We start from the raw sequence: 21,250 nt of genomic DNA, 5'->3' as shown, positions 1-21,250 counted from the left end.
GTCGGACTGCTGATATTTAAGCACATTACTCAAGGCGGCTTCCCCTGGGGGTGCACAAATCAACGCCGACAAGCACACTGCCATACGGGGAGCACAGATGGGGGATCTGGGAACCAGGCGAGCTGATGGAGCGTCTCAAGCGCCAGCATTGATGTGAGCTCATGAGGAAGCAGCAGGATCGCAGGCTGGCGGGACAGGCTGGTCAGCTCTCTGTGCCCCTAACCAGGGCTCCAAAACACCCCACGCTGTGATGCTGTAGGACCAACTCCTCCACCCACTGAGGGTCTGGCTACATGACCATACCAACCTACCACAGAGCCACCGTGACTCAACACAAGCAAGCAGCGATGAGTTACTCAAAAGCTTAGGGCAACACTAGCAGCTGTGGAAGCATTACCCCTTCCAAAAGCCAGCCATGGCCAGGTGCTTCATTTCACATCCCTGGCATCATTATGAACCCACATGCGCTCAACTCACCCCTGATGAAGACACAACTTCTGGGTCAATCCCAACCCACCTGGCCCTTGCCATGGCCTCAACATCCTCTGTGCAGCCCTGTCAAATGACAAAGGCTCAAGCATCTCACTATGGAGGCAGTGCTGCTGTACGGGGGCTGCAGAAACAATATGGTGCCAGGCCCACCATCTCCACCCCAACCTAGGGGACCTCATGGCCCAGAGCCTGAGGTGAAAGAACACACAGACACCAACACTCAGTTAAGTTGTAGGAATTTATTTTAAATAACCTACAGTTGATTAAAAGGGAATTCATGATAAAAATAGAAGATACTTGTTGAGGAAAGGCTGCAGGAAATGGTCTTCGCACACACACTACGCTAACAATGCCTCTAAAACTAATGATTATAGCAAAAAAAGGTTTCACATTAAAATTCTGCTTTTTAATTTTTTAAAATTTTTTTACACAATTACAAAAGAAAAAATAAAAGCCCTAAAATCTTGATTATTTTCCTTTTTGGACCGATGCTCATTTCCCTCGAAATTTATTGACCTGTGAAACTTCTTTTTACACAATAAAATCTTTCAAGTAAAAGAGGGGAGTGGGGCTTAGAAAAAAAGGGGGGGGGGAAGGTAAAACAGTCTGACAAACCTAAAATGTAGATATTCTTGAAGTGTACAGAGCATGTTCAGAACAAAGGGTGATGGGAATGTCATTTGTTGCCAATTTCACTTGTCCTCAAATTCCACACGCATCTCCCCCTCACACGGCCCCCTCCCCCCACCCGCTCCCAAAATCTACACGATCTTTAAGATCAAGAAGAAAAAAAAGCTGTTTAAATATTTTAAAATAATTAAAAGAAATAAAAATTCACATTTAAAAAAGGAACACTCAAGTCAGGAGGCCGATTTCCCATCACGCTTTGCTCTGAACAAATGTGGTGGATATTTGTAATTCATGTTCCAATGCCACGACTGTTTCAAGTGACAAATTAAAAAAGATTTGGGTATTTCCATGACTATAGTGACAGCTATAACAGGTGCGTTGGGTTTCTTAAATTTTGTTTATTTGTTAAATTCTGAAATGGGGCAGGAGGGGGAGGGGAAGGGCAGGGGTTAAGGAGTCCATTTTCTATTAAAATATAGAAGTTATTGCAAAACCCTAACTGTAAAAACGCACCAATATAATTGGATTTTGTATACAGTAGCTAAAGATTCCCACGCTCTCAGTGTGATGGTGAATTTGCCTGGCGGAAGGTTGACAAATCCCCCATCCACTTGCCCTGCCTCAAGAGAAAAACCACACAAACCAGACAGCTAGAATTTGGATCTCTGAAACATTTTTAAATAAGTTGTCCATAGGACAACTGGCTCAGCTCCTTTAGGATATTTCCAGGTTATGCTTTCTGCAGGATGTTGGCTGTTTTATCTGATGCTCACTTGCCCCTTTCCTCCCCCTTCCCCAGCATCCAAGGACAAGTAAGGCTCACAGTTTATCAATCTCCCTAAAAACCAGGCTACTCCCCCTTTTTTTCCCATAAAATTCAGCTCATTAAAAACAGGTTAAAACTCATAGTCTTCCTCTGCCATGTCGATAGCCCAGGCAAATTTCTCTCGTTGGGTTTTGTTATAAATCTTCTCTATAGGAATTCCCCACTTCTTACACCTGCAGAAGAAGAGACGCTGTTAGAGTCAACACAGCACCGGCACTCAGCCCCTCGCTGTGCAGCAGAACTGCCCCGCTCTGCCCCAGCACCTTCCTAGCTCTGCTCCTTTGCAAGACACACCACCCAGCTGAGCGCAACCAGCCTCCTTGTGTTAGACCCTGCACGTTCTCCGACCCATCACCAGTGCTGGGTTTGGCTGGCATGTTACGCTCGTCTCAAGAGACTCTTTTATAACTTCCTGAAACCATTTGAAGATATAAGGGAGGGCCACAGAGACAGAGGTCTCTGGCAGTACAGGAGCACTGCTCTCAGCCACAGCCCTTGTCTGCAAACTGCATGACAAGACACAGATGAAGGGGTGGTTCCTTCCAGCAGACCCCAGGCAGATGCTTACCAAGCAACAGAGATCCTGGGATCCAGATAGTTGAGTTTGGAGGTGCCCAAAGCGATCTGCTTGTTCTCCTCCCTATCTGTAGCCTGAACCTCCAGCTTCATCAGTTGCTCCTCAATCCTCTGCACTGCTTTCTTCTTGCTCTCCACTGTCCTGGGGTGGGAAAGGATGAAAGCATTTAATGCCTAATGCCCTGCTGGGCTTGAGATGGCAGCACTGTGGGAACCCAAAGGAACTCTTGTTCAAGGTAAGCAATGCCACCAGCCACAAAGGGCAGCTGTGTCAGCACAGATGGTGACACAAAACACTCAGCACATGCAATTAAGAACTGACATTTTCAAAGAGGCAGAGCAGAAATCTTAAGCAGCAGTTTTGCTTTAAAGGGATGGAAGCAACAGCCTGAATTGTACTGATGCTACACCCAATTTAAAACCAGCCCATCCATCCCTCTGTAATAGTCATGCTGTGATTCTGCTTTCAGAGCTCCCTTAACTCAGCACCCCTGTGGCTATTCTGCAGAGCCCGCATAGAGTCAGAGTACATCGTCTGCACTGTGGGCTTCCAACAGAGCAGAACCCAGAAAAGTGCATGTGCAATTGTGTAACTCCTAGCTCCCCATTAAGATGGCAATGCTGCACTGGATCCATCGCTCTGCTTGGTCCCGGGCAGCAGGGTGGTTGAGCACTGGTTGACACTCAGCTCAGACAGAGAAGAGACTAATGCTAGTGACCACATCAGGAACTGCAGTGTCAGACCACCCTATAGTCCTTAGCTCGAAGGCCATTTCTTCATGCACAGAATAAAAAGGGGGCAAAAAAGCCTGAGGAAGTCTTCCCAGATCACAGGCTGGGGAAATAGAACACAGGGTGAAGGACCCATCTGGAGCCGAGAGTACTAGGAGCACTGCACAGCCTGGTAACACCAGCCTTACTTTTTAGACTTCTCATCCCTCCGGACCTTGGCATCAGCTTTGGCGCTTTTCAGTTCTCTCCTGGCATCAGCTAACTGCTCCTTCTTGGCATCGATCTAGGAGAGGCAAAACCAGATGGCAGCACTGTGAACAAACTGCTGACAACTGTGGCAGTCACCCCTGGGCAACATGACCCAAGGAGCGAGCTTGTGACCACATTCAGAATCTACCAGCACTCAGGCCCACTTCTGCAGAACAATTAGGTCACTGGCCTTTCAGTTTGCTGCAAAGCCTAGTGTGGTGAAATATTTCCCTCAGAAAATAGGGTGCCACTCATTTCCAAAGACAAGGTGACGCTGGGAGCTTTCTCACACAGCTACAACTGAGCAAGCAAAGGAATTGGCTTGGCCTGGGACTGGCCAACAGCCCTTCCAGGCAGCTTGTCCACCTCCACTGTATCCCACCAGCATCAACTCTATGATGGTAACATAACTCTATGATGGTAACAGGGATGATCCCTGTTCCATCAGCAGGAATCAGTTCTTGCCCCCAAATCCTACAGGCTGAAAGCTGTTAAGGCTTCAGGCAGTTCTTCTCCAGTAAGTTTAGGATTCAGGGAGATTTAGCATTTTGCAGCCCCTGTTCAACCATTCCCCTTAAACATCCCCCAAGCTCTAAGATCTAGGGTGAAGGCAGCCATGTTAGGTGTTACAGAAGCAGGGGACACTGCAGTGCCAAACCAGAAGTCCTTATTGTGAAGGTTATTCTAAAGCCAGACCAGGAACAGACCTAACCCCTTTGGACCTCATGGCCTTCACCAGAAACAATCTGCAAAGGAAGAGGTCAAGTCAGAGGGGCATAATGTACCATGTACACAGCCTGCACTGACAGTGGCCTGGGATTCACGCAACAGGAGTGGATGCCCACTCTGGGTTCTTTAGGGGACACAAATCAGAGCTAGAGACTGCTGCTCTGAAGTTTCAACGGCAGCAGAACACATAGCTATGGGATGAAGGGCAGATAAAAAGGGTCTGGTCTTGGTCTTCACAAGTAAAAGACAACTGAGACTGAAAGGTGTCCCTTTCAGCTCACTACTCCCCTCCAAGCAGGCCCATCTCTGAGGCAGCACTAACCAACTCCTGACAGGGAAAAGCAGGCTCTGCTTCCATTTCACCCCACGTAAAAGGAAACGTGACTCCCGAGATGCAGCACTTGGAGTCCTGCCCTGACCCAAAAGCTCGGCATGGGTGGGGGTACCTTGCTCTGCAGGTTCATCATGGACTTCTCAAAGGTTTTTGGCGGAGCCCTCTGGTGGTTACACAAAATGGCAACCGCTCTGTTGGCACGGTTATAGGAAAGGATCTTCGCTGGGATGTTGTCGTCCGCTGCAAAGTACAAGAAAGTGGTGAACAAGTGGGTTCTCCAGGGCTGTGCAGCCCCAGCCAGTGTCCCACCAACTCTGCAAGCTCACAGTCACTGCAGAAGTGACCTTTTCCTCTGACGGGCCAGTCTCAACACTGCCCTCCAATTACAGTTGTAAGAGCCTGACCACTTCCATCCTGGGCCCTAACTCTTTCTGGGACTATTCTTTCAATAGCAACAAAAACACCATTTGCCACTCAAGAGAGGGGAAGCACATCCATGCTCAGAGCAGAGGATAGCAAGACCATACCGATCAAGACACTATTGGGCTTTACAGATCCAACTTGCCCACTCTGTGAATGAGCAGCCAAGAAGCATGGGGCTGTTACAGATGCATTTGCCTTCCCTGCCACCTATAGCACTTTACAATTAACAGAAAGCAAATAAGAGATTTGGTAAAGGACAGGCATGACATGAACTAGCAAGGCACACCTCGGTGTGCTCACAAGTCAGCTCTGCCCTGCCCCAGTGCTGGGCTGCTCAACTACCCCAAAAGATTGTCTGGCAGCAGATCTTTTGTCAGACCTCAGCTGTCTGACATTTGCACTGGGAGAACTGTAATGAGGAAGTGGTGTACAGATACAAGACTTGCAGCTAAGCTAAGGAAGCCAGGACAAGATCTGTTCCCCTCACAGTTTCAAGGACAAGACTTACGATTAGTGAGCTCCTTGAGCTGCTGCTGTAGCGTGATGGAGGCATTGTAAGTACGGAATACCTTGGCTGTCAGTCCCTCCATAAGGTCTTGAAGGTGTTTATTTAAGATACTGGTCTAAGGAAGCAGAAAGGAGATGACAGTTAGCACTAGAATTGACCACAGGATTTGTGAAATCTCTGGACATGCAGCTGATGAAGACACGCAGCTCATGGCTGAAGCCTAGTGTACTCAGACCTGACCACAACAGAATGGCCACAACATTACCGAAACCACAGGAAAAGTGAAGAAAGAACCAACAAGTACTAGATTGGTGTCAAGTACCACAAGTGGCCAAAAAAGTTTTCTTCAGTGTGGAGGGTTTGGTTCCCAACAGGTAAAAATGTGCCTGTCTCACTCCAGGGAAGGTGCCTGAACCACCACAGTGCTTCCATAGAGCCAAATGTGCAGATGGGGATGGCATCTGAAAACCTGTCACCTCACACAATCATCTTCTCTGAACTCTGAAAAAACCTCCCCACGTCAGAGCCAGACAGGCTCACCAAGACCAAAGCCCATCGCTTCAGGAACCTGCAGGCACAGGGGACAATACAGACACCAGACTGAGACAGACTCTCACTGCTTTTAGGGCGTTCAGGCCAGCTCTGGAAGAAAATTGCCACTGGAACCATTTCTGAACATTGCCTGATGCAGAGTGAACCTGTTCATCTACCACCATCCCTCACCATTAACTATGTGCTTACATTGAGGCGGTCGAAGAGGTCATCCTCAGGCTGCTTGTTCTCCATGAACAGCTGAAGATTCTTAAACACCTGCAGGAAAAGCAAACCGGTAACTTCAGGCATACAGACCAGACAGCACAGGGTAGCAGTAATATATAAGGAAGCAACACTGCCAGGGAGCCACTTAAACTGTTTTCAGGCAACAGTGACGATGCTGGATGTTACTTCCCAGCAGGCAGAGACCCATCTCTCAATACAATGCTTGTGTTGAAGGTTCCTCCCCAGCAACAGGAATGCTGAGCATTCAATGCCCTTTATCCTCATCCTTTAGATCAAGATTGCAGAAGAGCTGATTCTGCTCTGGCTTAGCTACCTAACAGAGACAGAGACCCCAAAGCTACCACCTTTTCCTTACTCTCCCTCATTTCTCTGGCCGAAGAGACCCCTGAGCCATTTCCCATGGAGTGCAGCTACCAAAACCCAACCCTTCTCATTGCTGCATTAAACATTTCATACAGTTCCATCCCAAACAAGTCTCACTGCGACAAGGAGAATAATCAAAGCATCTTTGATTATACAGAGACCACAAATCCCAGCTCCAAATCCCCAGTTCCCAGCTTCTCAACAACACACATTCTTCTTCTATAGACACCTAATATAGAAAGATTTCTAGTTTCACAATAATCAATTCCCTGTTGTAAGCGCTGAAGAAGGAACACCAAGAGATACCAACACCAACAAATTTAAACAGGAAAAATGTTTTCCTCTTTAAACAAGGAAGTAAGAATTCCAGTACATACTCATTTCTATAGCAGCCATAGTTTGGTTTTTCCAGTTGTTTTGCTCCCCAAGAGGCCAACATTTACTGCCGATTGTCATTACAATTACCACAGTATTATACATGCGGTATCTAACATACTGTGCTGACTGAAGAGCTGTGGGCTAGTTGCAAAGCTGTTACACCCACAAAAATAAAAGTATTTTTGGATAGTGCCCTCGAGGTTCACACTGCTGGATGGGGATTTATTCTGGAATGAGGTCAAGATCACAGCAGATTTGAAACTGGTGGATGACAAAGCAATAAAGGAATTAACATTGCCTAGGAAAGAAGTCTTGGTTGCTAGATACCCAGGTTCATAGGCCAGAAGTATCAGTGCACCTACTCTGTATGCTCTGGAGCACCCAAGATCAAGACCTACCTCAGTGAGGGCTCAGCTCCAACATGAACAAAACCACTATGACAGAGGAGCTAGTATCATGAAGGCCCAAGTCGAACTGCTGCTCTAACAGTGCCATCCAGCACTGTATTTCAGAACCTTTTATGCTTTTACTTGTCATATGGGCCTAGAACTCTACCATCTACAAGGTGACAAAACCGACTCTGCAGACAAGAACGAGACCCAAGAAACTCATCTAACATAGCTGTTACAGTTATGTTATGCCAACTCCTGACACTGAGACCACAGGGGAGAGCAGTAAGATATTTAAATATCTCGTCTGCTAGGTTACGTCACACCACCAGCAGCCTTATCTTCCATGGAACTGCCAATAAAAAGAAGAACATTAACTGACTTATTTTCTGGCTAGGCATCCGACCAGTGACAAAGCACCCTGTTATTGCCGTCAAAACTGTGTTGACCACATTTTTCTGCAATTCAGTCTGTGTATGTGTTTGTGGAGATGCCTTACCCTCTTCTCAACAGGGACTTTGTTGTAGTATCGGATAGAATCTTTTCCGAGGAAGTCGAACTCAACCACGTATTCCTGGCCATCCAGTTCAGGATGCAGCTTGATATGTTCTACTCTCAGGGAGCAACAGCCCACAGTGTCAGCTGTCTCTCCTTCTTCTTTTTCATTACCAGCTCTCAGAGCAAGCTACATTTGTATCAAGACAAGAGAAGTAAGCATTTCAAACCATCCCAGTAATGTATAGATGCTGGAAAATTTCAGACACTGGCCTAGAATCAGCAGTGTCCATAGGAGAAGAGAAAGGGAGAAAATGCATTTGAGTGGATGAAATTGACACTTACAAAATTCTAAAAAAACCAACCTTAATTTCTCTTGAAATAACCCTACACTAAAGCCACAAATCTACCAGTCTACCAGAATACCTCATTTTTTTTAAGAGAAGTTTAAAGCAAGATGTTTTACCAACTTTTGCTCATTAAGTAACTCAAACTGTAAGACAGTCCTCACTAATGGAAATTCATTTCAAAACATTTGGTATTTTTTAAAAATCAAACTGACTTCCATGTGAACTCAACCTGATACAAAATCATAAAGTTCAGTTGTCGATCTTCTATGATCCTATCTCTTTACTGCACGCTAAATAAATACACTTTAAATAGCATATAGGACACTTCGGCTTATATAAATAATCTAAAGGCTACATTTGGCTGCAAAAAATTTGTTTTAACAGTACTGGCTAAACCAATTTCTAATTTTTGAAGAAAAACCTTCAGTGTCCATATGAAACCACAATTACTCAAATCAAAGTTCCCTGGTTTACACCAAACCATTTTGAACAAAACCTGTCAATTTAGTTGGTCAAGGCACCATACACTACTAGGGCAACAGTTCTCTGGGAACTGGTTTTAAGTAGCTTTAGGTGCATCAAAACAACTGCAGTTTTCTTTACACTGTGGGGAAAAAATTAGCATAATTATGAAACCTCCTAACTGTGACCTCAAACTAAAGAGGTGTCAAACCAGCAGAAATTCCTAGCAGGAAAACTAAAAAAGCTGGAGACAAAAGGCCCGCACGAACTTCCCAGTAATCCAACTGGGTGATTCTGGAACTAGGCTGTGAATTTTGCCTGAGCTAAAACAATGCTGCCTGAAATAGCCATGTTCAGTACAATAGTCTATTGCTCTGGATTCCAGGTAATGGGAAGGAAAAGGAGACCAGAGCTTGCCCACCAGGAAGTCTCAGGATACCTTAGTAACTAGGCTCAATTCTGCCTTAGGAACAGACACACAGCATTCCTGAGTATTCCCAGCAGGACAGGAAAGGTAAGAGGAGTGTGCTGGGGAATGAGCCTTACTTTATCAATGAAGTACAGTGCCACAGCCCTCTGCCGTACTTTCATCTCTTTGGATTTCCAGTCTTCTCGATATTGATTTCGAATTTTATCTACACACTTCTTCAACCTCCGAGCTGTCTCATACTTCTGCCAGTCCTTCTCACCCTGCAGAGAAAGTTGGAATAGAGTCAACATCAGAAAGGAGGCAAAGGACAGTTCCAATTTGCATCTCAAGGCTTTGCAAGTCTGTGTGTGGCAAATGGTCTCACTGTACAAAAGCACTGAGATTTTGCTGCTGAACAGCTCAGCTTCAAACTATGCTGCCACGCAGCTGTAGGTAATTCAGATTTCCATGATATTAAACACTTCCATGGAAGCAACTGTAAAGACACAAAAGATACTGTCTTCCATGCTTCTCAACATATAAATTGTTTCCTCTGCTTTATTCAAATGACACTTATGTTCTTTCAGCTGTGTAATTAAACACCCATAAAACGTAAAAGAAACATCAACAGTTCATCATCACTATTATATATTCAAGCCATGGCAAAAAGAGGGCATGAATTCACAAGGAACAGAGATTTTTCCCCTGTACTTGTAGGACAAACTCCTTGTTTCCAATCCAGGAAAAAAACTCTTAAAAAAAAAAGGACTTAATGAGAAGAACTTAAATCCTACCCCCGAAACTGAAGGCTACTTATCTTTCAATAGGTTTATCATTGCTTTTATGGAATCGATCCATCGACTGGTTATTTGCTCCCACAGCAGGGTTTGTTTTCCTTCAGTCATAAGCTCCTTACCAGCCTTCTCAGCCAGTAGCCTGGCCACGTTTTTAATTTTACAATTGACTAATTAGCAACCCATGGTTAGAACTTCACTACATGACCAGGCAGGGGAAGTTAGGGCCAAAAGTAGATAAAATATCCACCAGAGCAAGTCTGTTCTTGGATAAATTGGTTCCTTTTAGGTTTACACAGAGTAAAGGATTCCTACCAGGAATCACACAGTGATGTTTTTCAATAGACATTTTCCAGATTTCATCTGCTCTCCCGTGCAGCAATTGTATTCTGGGGAATACAGAACGGGAACAGAAGAACAGAAACTTTCCTATGTTTTTCAATCAGTGTAGGATAAAATAGCAAGACAGCTTTACTTCCTATCTCTCTCCTAGCCAACAGCTACGTTTGCTTCTTGGAGACGTGACCAGTAAGATTATTTTTTTTTTTAACCAGATCTTTACCTTAATTCTTGAGCTAGGGTTCAACATGATGTATTTGATAGAGCCTTGGATGTTCTCAGTCCATGAGACTAGCCAGGTAACCTTGTTATCATGCCGGACCTCCTTCCATTTGTGTCCTGGTGGAGGGGGAGGGATCTTGGAATCCCTGCAGAGAATTACCAAACAGCAAATAAAAACTATTTAAATTCCACAGCATCAAAACAGAAAAAGTAATGAATACCATCACACAAAGAAAGCACAGGGAAAGAAACTGAGGCAACATAACTGCGTATTACCACAAGCAGGAAATCAAGTGAATCAAAGTGAACAGTCAAAGATCAGAAATGTAACTGCTATCAATATGCATCTACTGAAGAATTATACTACATGTGGGAACACACCCATTGCTAGGACCAGCTTTGATTTGTGGACGCTGCAATAGTGTGGACACTTATCAGGACAAGACTGAAGAGAAGCCCACCAAACCTTCACCTTTGACATCAAGAAAGACAAAGTAGGGCAACCTACCTAGAAGAAAATTAATTTCTGACAATACTAGCAGGACTGTTTAAGCAGATAGGCTGTAGGCACGAGGAAGAAAATATGTTGACAAAGTTCTACATGAAACCCATGATAGCCTTGTTCAGTCTTTGCTTGTACGACTCAATTTCTTACCCATGTAAGAATAAGATAAGCAGCATGTGTATTTCTACATGCTTGAATATCAACATATACAGGATTTTTAAAAAAAAAGCTATCCTATCTAGAAAGCAAAGCCAGGGTGTGAAGCATCCAGTGCTCACTTGCTGCAGTTAATGATGATGTCTTCTGGCATGATTCGTCTCTTCAACATGCCCATTTTGGGATGGTTCCCACGACCTCGGAAGAGACCTGGAGGTTCAATCTTAAAGTTGGCAATCCTCTCCTTGTGGTTGTCCATCACGCAGTAACCATATTCCTTCAATAGCCGCTCATTCTCCTCTTTGATTTTCTGGAAAAAAACAAAAGCAAAGGTGATATGGTATACCCAACACCACACACATCTCTCAAATGCCAAGACTTAAAAAATTTTTACATTTGCACCACACTAATGCTCAAGACCCAACTCAAAACCATATCCTCATCATGCCAAGTGCTGTATCAACACACAGAGCAGCAGACTGTCCAGAAAAGCATTCATAAAATGCAAGCAGCGCAAAAAAACTGGAAAAAGGAAAAGAATGTGCAAAAACTTTCTTATGGAAAGAGATCAGGGCTGGTGAAGACAGCTACAATTTTGCCACAATAGAGGCATTTACCTCTATCTACATACCACAGCTACAAGGGCAAGCCCCAGCACAGTACTGCTGCTTTATAGTCCATATTCAGCATTTGACATTCACAGGACTTTACATCTTGTTGTTTATGTATAAAAAGTCGGACTTCTGTGTTTGAACTCAGCATCAGAAAGCAGGCAGAGGAATGTCTCTAGTCTGCTGCATGTCAAGCCTGTGTCAGCAAATGGTCTCATAAGCAGAACAGCCTCCTAACTAAAAATGTGCTGAGATTTCACTGCATACTTCTGTGCTTGAACTCTAATTATATGGAAGGAAAAATAAAAACACTGCAGCCCAAAATAAAACATCTGACCCATAGACAGCACTGGTGTGCCAGCTAAGAAACTAGCAGAAAAAGCCACTTCTGCTCCATTGTAATAGCTACCACATATGGAAAGTAAGAAGGGCTCACCCACATGTTTATCAAATGGAAACAGCAATAAGACATGGGCTCTCTATTTTGGTGGGGCCCCTCTGACCCCAAAGGCCATAGTTCCAAGCTACCAGGCCCTCACTCAAAGGACAATTACCGTAGCATTGCAAAAGATCAACTGAGAACTTGGGGCAAGTTTCCAACTTCCATTGCAGTAAGTCTCAGTCATCTAAAAACTATTTAATTCTCTCCCCACAAGCCACTGTAGCCACGCTACTGGAAAATAAAGTTCATTTTTTATTCAGAAAGCTACATTACCTGATATTTAAGATTTGTTCTCTCATTTTATTCACTAATGTCATTGCTGCATCCCTTCCACCATCCCCAATACTGCCCTCCAAACCCAAGGAGCTTCTAAAATGAAAAGCTATCCTTAACTGAGTATCTACTGCTCATTATTGGCCAGGGACCAGGGCTCCCATGGAGGTAGCAACTCTGATTCCCTTTATTTACTTAAGCAGGATCAGGAGCCCTATGAATATCATTTTAAGTCAGGATGAAGATTCAGCTGTAAACACAGTGCTTTGCTCTACCTGACCTGCACAGTAAAGATTCCTACAGTTAACATGAAAGTAGTAATTTGAAAGCTAGTAAACACTGACTTATAAATGACAAGGCAGGCAGAGGAATGATTACACAAAGATGTTTACAAGCCAGCTAAGAATCAAGGAGTCTCCTAGAATTCCCCCTGGTACCTGTTTTTCCTCCTTGGACATCTGTTTCCTAGCTTCTGACTGAGCTTTGAAATACTGGCTCATGTGGGTGAAGTCACACTTGCTGAGGTTGGTGATAGTGCTCTTCTCTTCAGAGGTCATTTCCTTGCAGAAAGAAAGTAGCGCCTTCAGTTTTCATACATAGTAAGTTTTCATGCACAGTAGAGCTTACCCTACCCCAGGAAGTTTAAACAGGAACAATAGACAGGCTCTCACAATAAAGCCCCAAGAATCCCCAAATTCTTGCACATGCCCACTCCAGCTAAGGTCAACAAGAAAAGGACAAGCAGAGCATACGGAGTGCTGGCCTTCCAGTGGTCTGACTTCTGCAAGCGCTGGCAATGCTCTTGAGGGATAGGAAGAAAAATCCAGTAACCCATTTTGGAAAACTGCATCAACTGATCTAAAGGTTTGATCTTACAGCTGATGAGTTGACCGAGGCAAAGTTCTGAGTTTTAGGTCTTTGGAAGGGGTTTCCTTCTAATATAAAGATGGCTCTTTAACAAGGCATGTAACAGTCAGATCAGCTATACCCCATCATGCTATAACAGGCAAATTTGTTTGGTAGAAGTCTGACTTTGTTGGTTTAAAAAGGTATTTATGATAGCGTCCTTCCTGGTGAAACTACACGATAAACTGGAAATTTCACAGCTACAATCTGAGGCAGCTTTTAGATGCCTCAAGCTGACTTTCCTGTGCATGGAACAGTAGCCCCTTTTCACTGCCCAGTGCTGAGGAGACACTGGCCATGCCTGCAGTCATTGCAGCCCAGGACTACATGCATACCTTTCTCCAGTCTTTGAAAAAGTTTTTCCTGAAGATCTCCTTTGTAGTGTATTCATGATCAAGCATTTTTGCAAAGAATGTGGCAACTTCTTCTGCTTTGGTGCTCAGCTTCATGACTTTACCTACAAAGAAAGGTTTTCTTTTTAAACAAAATGGTAAACAGGAATTGAAGCCAGAAGGACACCATATAATTACCTTAAAGGACACTGAATTTATATCATAAGAAAGTTTTTCTTAAAAATGTTACATAGTACAGCAAATTGGATGGACAAAGGAAACAGAGGAGCACAATTGCTTGACTTTCTTCATAAACATTTTGAAAAAAGTTTCCTCTGGAATCTAAACATTAAAAAAAGCAACAGCAATCTGATGAGACAGGTCTGAGAGACACAGGGCAGGAAGGGGAAAAGGCCTCCTGCAGGAAACCCAATGCTGAGACACCCCAGTGATGTGTACACTCCTGGAGAGGTACTGCTGTTTGAAGTGAAAGAGGCAAGGGATTTTATTAAATTTCATATTCCGGCACTCAGACATATGGGAAATACTGTCTCTGTATTCCTCTTCTACCCACAGAGGGACTCCACTTTGGAACACCCCTTCTAGCCTTTAGCTATTTCTAGCCAGCAAGAGCCCTTCCTATGTATACACCACAAATAGGCTGGAAAGCAATGCCAAATATTTAACCCCCCTTCACTGCAGGGAAACGTGTCGGGATTCTGCTAATCGTTCCCTTTGCTGTGGGAAGGTACTCTTGTGTCTCCAAATCAGACTCAAAAGCTAGTAATTTTTAAGAAAGACTGAGCTTTCAGTGAATGGAGAGGTCACATTTCAGCTTATCTGCAAGACTGCAGTACAAACTGAAATTGCTACAAGGGAAGACTTTAAAACACAAGGGAAAAGAGTCTGCTGCAACACTGAAGCTGTGAATTTGACATCTAACATTCCTATCGAGCATCTTTTTGATCCAGATTGCATTCCTGACAACACGTGAGGTGCCAGTGATCTCTGTGAAGGATTTTGCATGCAGCTCACGTCTCCAGCTAGTTGCAAGAAATATTTAAAGTTCCAATGGGCTGGCAGACAGTCAACACCTGTGGATTTTTCAACAACCATTTTACTGCACAAAAGTCAGTACAAGAAATACTACTGTTGATTCTATGCTCTTGGAAAAAAATACCACACTTTTGATTTACTACATGTTTTTAAAAGTTGCATCATCTCCAAAATTAAAGCATGGGAGTCAGCTATAAAGTTTTAAGATCTATAAACCCTTGACTTAGCAAAAGGTCCTCCCAATGATCTGAGAATATTCCACAATTAAATTAAACCAACAGCAACTCTGCCAATTTTTTAAGCTGCAACCTAAAATACAGCATTTGTTTGCTTGTAACAGGAAATGGGGGAAGGGAGAGACAGCAAGGGAAACTGTTTCTCCAGGCTGCAAGTCTAGCTTGAACAAGGCTATCAAGTTAGTAACATGTTATGGGGCTAAAATGACTGATATTTTTCCCCAATTGCTGAAGGCTCAGTCACCTTTATCTGATCACTTTAGAATATATTTCATTGGACTCAATTTCCTCTTTTTTACAAAGGTTTGAAAAGGCTTTCAGTGACAGGGCTGGAAAAGAAAAAAAAGATTTATTCCAGAGCCGTGAACATTAGTTACCTGACTTAAAAACTGTGAAACAGAGAGCAACCAGGGGACATAACGAGCAGAAGAGCCTGAAACACAACTGACACCATCTACTCTCCTACCTTGCCCCACCTACAGAAAAACACGCAAGTTCAAGCCACCTTTAGGGTACAAGCAGTAGCTTAACCCCCAGTTCACTCAAATTATAGTCAAGCTCTAAAAGATGGTTTTGGCGTTTCAAGCTCCGTCACTGAGTCTGGTATTGTAAGCACTAACAGTAGGTCCAGCAGCCATTATATTAGACGAAAACAGGCAGTCTCACCGCAATGGAATCACTAGGCAAGGGACAGATTCCTCCAGCGAGAGCCTGCAGCCTGGCAGCTGGCTGGCCAGCCATAACATGATTATTGGACTTTACAAATCATCCTAGGATAATCTTGAAATTAGACAATGCCTTGTGAGTACAGACAGTGGCTCTCAGCAGCTGCTGTGTAAACCAGACATTTGATTTTTTGCCTAGTTTCTCAAGGAAGACTTACGTGATTGCTTTATTTGCCAGACCTCCCTGCCCACCTCATAACTGTTGAGCCTATTGATGAATTTCTGCCATGACAGAAGCAGAGGTTGCAAAAATCCCTGCACTTCCTAGAGGTTTCGTGAAATAGATGGCTAGATCGAAGACAAGCTTATTGCTGCCTGCACCAAAGGGATAGCTACAGTGCAATTTGCCTCTCCCCTTCTCTAGACAGCAGGAGAGACATCATACATTCTTCAACAGAGGAAACAAATTTCCAACTTTGTATAAAGTTCTTATCAAACCCAAAGAAAGAAGTCTGTAGACATCCCTGATCACTGTGCTACTTGGAGACAGCCTTTAATAGGATGCAGTATGTTTATTTCACTACATTGTTGCTGAAAATGAATGCCACCTATTTCTCAGTATTTAAAAACAGTGTCACATCACATGAAAACAGCACGTTGCTCCTGGAAGAGTTCCATGCGCAGATGTCCCCTTCACCAAAAATTACGTTTTCATTATTCAAATGCCTGCTACTTAATTCAATCCTGGCTTAATTTGACCCTTCATTTAACATGATCACAGGACTAAAAGGAAACACACGGGTCATCAAGTCTGGTCTCCAGCAGGCATCACATCATATAATCCCTTCCACATGAGCCTCTACCAACCAGTCAGCCCAGCATACTAGAATCCCACACCAATTAGTTCTACCACACACAATGGTTAGTGAGTGGGACCACGACTTACACCATAGGTGTGTCCTTGAGGCCAGGGTCATCCCATGCATTCCTACAAGATCCTAATAATCTGTATCAAAGTACAATTGTCTTTTATTCCATTCATGCCACCAAATGATCATGAATTTCATCACAGATGATGGAGGTTGCAATTCATAAGGTAACAGAGCAAGCCTAAAGGTGACCAGTGATAAAGTAGTTACAATTATGTACTCTACTGGTTATACACGGCTATTCTCAGGCCTAAGACACTCTCACACTGTTAAGTAACCTGAGAGATTTACCACCACAACAGAGTGAACAAGTTCATCTCCGTGCCAATTAGGTTAGCAGAATTCAGCAGCCTGTTCCTTTACTTCTACAGATCATTCCTTCGCTCAGCCATTGAGGAACTTCTTCTAAGCTAACCACTAAAACAAAACCACCTTCTCATCTCTTCAGTCCCCGGAAGAACGCCACAATACCCTGAGAATGTTTATTTCTCTTCCCAGGCAAGTGGAAACACAGATTAACTCACCATCATAATAAAACTTGACATTTTCAGGCAGAGGTTCATATGGTGGAGCAAATACAGGACCTTTGTGCTCTAGGAACTTCCATTTAATGCCTTCAGGGTAGCGCTCTTCTTCCCACCTTCAAGAGAGAGATATGAACCAATACAATTTTAAGCTCCTAATCTTCATTTTATTACTATGTGGGTATAAGAGTATGCTAAAGAAAATCTGCAAGCAATCATTGCTTTGCCAGGCATAGACCAAGTACAAATATTCAATGCACTGTCAGCATTTATTTCCTTTTTTTTTCCCTTTTTCTTTTTTTTTCCTTTTTCTTTTTTTCCCCAGAAAAGCACAGCCATGTCCATGAACAGAACACCTTGGCTCACAGGTTATCTGATGACACCATAGTCCTCACATCCCACTTGCTGCTCTTTTCACAAAATCACACAGCTGAAAGAGCTTAGAACTTAAGAAAATGAAGAATTCAGTCTTGTAAAGCAGCTAGGATCATGCCAAATTAGAGTCAGCTGTGATCTAACAGCAGCTCCAGGATGCCTGCTCAGCAAAGCCAAACAATTGTAGTATATTATGCAGCTGCTTTCAGATGTGGACAAGTATGCCATTAAGGGCAGAGATAAAGAAACAGATGTTCATTTATGACCTAAATGAGAACAAACCTGCTTGGACAAGAAAGACTGAAACCTGCTCTGTCATTTTAAATCCATTCCAATTCCTTGGGCAAAAAAAGCATACTTGAAGAAAAACAGGGTAGCACAGGAAAATTGCAAACTTGCCTTAAAGCACCTCTATAAAAATGTTTTGCAAATGATGCATTAGGTATCACAACACAGCAAGGCAGGCGCCACCAATCCCACATTCCAACTGAACAAACTCACCGGGTCAGCAATTCATCTACAGAGAAAAGGGGTCCTGCCAGGCCAGTAACCTCCCCCCCAGTTCCCAGTACCCTGTACCCAAGCCACTGATTACACACTCCTCCCCTTCCTGCAACACCTCTTTCATGATTACCAGAACATTACTGCTACATGCTGCTGGCATAGGATTCCCTGCTGAGAAGGCCTATTTTACCTTAGTGATTAATCAACTGGAAGACCATTAACCTGTCACAGCACTCGGTCTTTGAATTGCCCAGACAACTTTGTTGAGCAGCCATGACAATAAAAAAAATGTTTAAGCTTCCCTCTAGTGTCAACCCTATGGAGTAGTCCCATTCTGGGTGCAAAAGCAGCTGAGAAAAGACATGCAGGTACTGCACGCATCTCAGGAATTGTAATGCACAAATACAGATCACTTCATCCCTAGTGAGGTAACAGGGTCACTGTACAGAAGACAAGCACTGTATAGAGAAAAGAGCTTCTGCTAGAAGACACTCAAATGCTTCACTGGTGCCTGTACATCAGTAATTTAGAAACAATAACAATTGTATTGGACACAGTGCTTTGCTATAGTTAGAAAGGCACCATCTTTGACCACAGCACTAGACCTGATTTTTTCTCAGGAGAAGCACAGTGACATCTTTAACAGCAAAGTGCACAATCCCTATCAGTACAAAACCTGCATGTCAGATTTCAGTCCTCGGCTGGGAAGAAGGCTTGAGTAAACTATGTTGATATAAGAAACTAACACTGACATTTGAAGTCTAGATCCCAAATATTTACATTCTTAATGATTGTTTTTTAAATTAATTAGAAGCTAGAAATCTAAATATTTTGTCAAACATAGGCCTAGATTCTTCCACCCAGAAGCTCCTTCCAACAAAACAAATCTAAACCATTCACCTCTCCTCCCAGCCAGGAAAAGGCTATCCTCTCTGACAATGAGTATTTTTATTTCGGTAAAAAAAAAAATGAAGGGATCATTCACAGTAGGTACTACTTTACAGGACAGGTTTGTCATTCTTGCTTTTCAGACATGGCTTTTTAAGATATATCACTCTGGTATTTACTTGTTGAGAAATTCTGTTCCTCTACCCATTCTTGTTCTTTTACAAATGACGCATGCAAACAGAGTACTAGAAAGGTAGTACTTTAAATAGATAGCTGAAGAACATAGCCTTTTGGGAGGGCTACAAGGAAAAGATGGGATCCATGGGGTGGTTTTGAAGCCCAAAGCTACCAGAAAGTTTGCCACAAAAAGATCACAAACCATTCCCAATCCCACCTCCACCTTCCTAAACCTCGTACATAAGCGTTAAGACAAAAGGTAAAAGTGAGCCTCCTGAGGTTAGCCAATTTTTCATCCTCATTTGGTTTTAAACAAAAAAAGCACTACAGCACTACACTGCCCAAGGTAGCTCCTGGTCCTAAAGCAACGTTCTACAAATGATTTTGTGGGAGTAAGGAGAATGCTGCCTATTAGGAAAGCTGCCTTACTGATTTCAGCAGAAACTGTGCTAATCAGTCATATAGGTTCCTTGATTAAATCTCATATCAAACCTGCCTAAGAATGCCAGGGTGGCTCAGGAATGTAGAGTTGGGGAGGGTTTTTCAAGTGGCATGAAAATAGAGAAGATTCTTAGGAAAAAAACAAAATATACCTCAGGGATATGTTATTTCAAGGAAATGAACTTGCTGTAACGCAAGGTGGGAGAAGTGCTCAAAGTATACTTCTGGATCACATATTCTTCACACGCTGACAGGGTGTGAAAATGACCTCTAGAGGAGCTCCACATGGTGATGAACGAGGCTGATGCCTTGGGAATGTCTAGTATCAAGTATTCACATAAGTGAGGATGAAAATGCTCAAGGCAGCAAGTGCTTGAGGAAGCAGCCAAAAAAAGATCTCAGACGTTCAGAAAATCGACTCAGATGGAACATAAAATGCCCTTAAGAGACACAAGTGCAGATGAAACCCTGTCCAGCAAAGACACACTATACAAAGCTGCAGATGGACGACAGAACATCAGCAGAAGGATGCAGTTACCTACTGCCAAGTTTTGCAAAATATGCTTTCAAAGGCAGTTTTCCTCAGCAGCAAGCACAAATCGCAGAGCTTAACACTGCTACCTGGGACTGTGCTGCCAGGGTAGGTCGGGGAGAACAGTACAGCTTTCCAGTAAAGGTTTGCTGTTGAAGGATACAGACTACAATAAAAGGGAGCTGTGATAACAGAATATTAAGTTAGGCAGAACCAGCAAGGGCAGCTGAGACAAAGCTAAAAGACAACAGATCATTAAGGCTTAAAGAGACCTTCCTATTGCTTCATGTCCCTGTAGTTTGTTAATGTCAAAGCACATTAAAAATATGCTGTCAAAGGGATCAAGAAAAAAGTGGATTGCTCAGAAAAAAAAAACCAGGGGCCTGAAAACCAAATTTCTAAGAGAGTATACAAGTATGAAAAAAATATGCAAGTGCTGATGTTTTGACAAAGCTGTGACAATCAAAGAGAAATATGCAAAGACTATAAACACTACAGAAGAATTTTTCTTTTTAAAGGTGAATCAGTTAGAGTGACAATAAAGGGGTAAAAGACTGAACCTGAAAGGATTGAAGAAGATTGCAAAAGCATTCCCCAACACTACAGATCTATTAAAAATAGCCAAATGATCTGAGAAAAGAAAATGCTCATGGAAACATCATTCCCAAAAGGTCATAAAAATACATTACAGGAGATTACAGGAGCGCAGAACACACACATGTTTTTGAAAACTACATATGCATTAAACTGAGGGAAATACTAAGACCCAAACTTCAAACACATAAGTAATAGCTCCTCAAATCTAGCAATAACAATAGCTTAAATCACTATGGATAGTTAAAAAAAAATCCAGCAGGTTTCTTACACAGAGCACTACTGAGGCAGCACAGGCCTGTCTTCCAAATGAACCACAAAGTTCAGATTTCTTAAAAAAAGGTTCTAAAAAAATTTAAGACTGAGTGAAAGTACAACTTCAGTTCCTCAGCGATGTTACTTTAAGATCCTGGGCAAGACAAAAGTGCTTTCCATTCAAAACTTATTTTCACAATTAATTTTCCAAACAGTCCAAGCTTAACTGGTCGCTTGACCAACTTTCATTTTTGTGCCAGAGGCAAGAGCAGTTTTGAGGGGTACACAGTTGACATCCAGCTAGAATAAAAAGGTGGACAGCCACTCATGTTGTACCCTCTATATAACACAGATAAGATCTACTAGAAT

At 43.0% G+C, this 21,250-nt stretch overlaps 1 protein-coding gene across 1 annotated transcript in view; it reads right to left on the bottom strand.

Annotated features, from left to right (window-relative positions):
• Positions 1-711: 711 nt before the first annotated feature.
• TOP1 (topoisomerase (DNA) I) overlaps positions 712-21,250 on the bottom strand; it is a 38,451-nt gene continuing 17,912 nt past the window's right edge. The window contains exons 7-19 of the mRNA XM_009587029.1: positions 17,116-17,231; positions 13,709-13,830; positions 12,905-13,027; positions 11,264-11,451; positions 10,482-10,626; positions 9,263-9,406; positions 7,909-8,094; positions 6,241-6,309; positions 5,500-5,614; positions 4,681-4,808; positions 3,445-3,539; positions 2,517-2,666; positions 712-2,121 (exon numbers count right to left, since the gene is read on the bottom strand). Coding sequence (XP_009585324.1) covers positions 2,019-2,121; positions 2,517-2,666; positions 3,445-3,539; positions 4,681-4,808; positions 5,500-5,614; positions 6,241-6,309; positions 7,909-8,094; positions 9,263-9,406; positions 10,482-10,626; positions 11,264-11,451; positions 12,905-13,027; positions 13,709-13,830; positions 17,116-17,231 — 1,684 coding nt within the window. The 3' untranslated portion in view covers positions 712-2,018. The remainder of the gene's footprint in view (positions 2,122-2,516; positions 2,667-3,444; positions 3,540-4,680; positions 4,809-5,499; positions 5,615-6,240; positions 6,310-7,908; positions 8,095-9,262; positions 9,407-10,481; positions 10,627-11,263; positions 11,452-12,904; positions 13,028-13,708; positions 13,831-17,115; positions 17,232-21,250) is intronic.

Source organism: Fulmarus glacialis, unplaced genomic scaffold (genome assembly GCF_000690835.1).
Source record: "Fulmarus glacialis isolate BGI_N327 unplaced genomic scaffold, ASM69083v1 scaffold16951, whole genome shotgun sequence".
Taxonomy (NCBI): domain Eukaryota; kingdom Metazoa; phylum Chordata; class Aves; order Procellariiformes; family Procellariidae; genus Fulmarus; species Fulmarus glacialis.
This window is presented reverse-complemented; position numbering and strand designations above follow the sequence as displayed.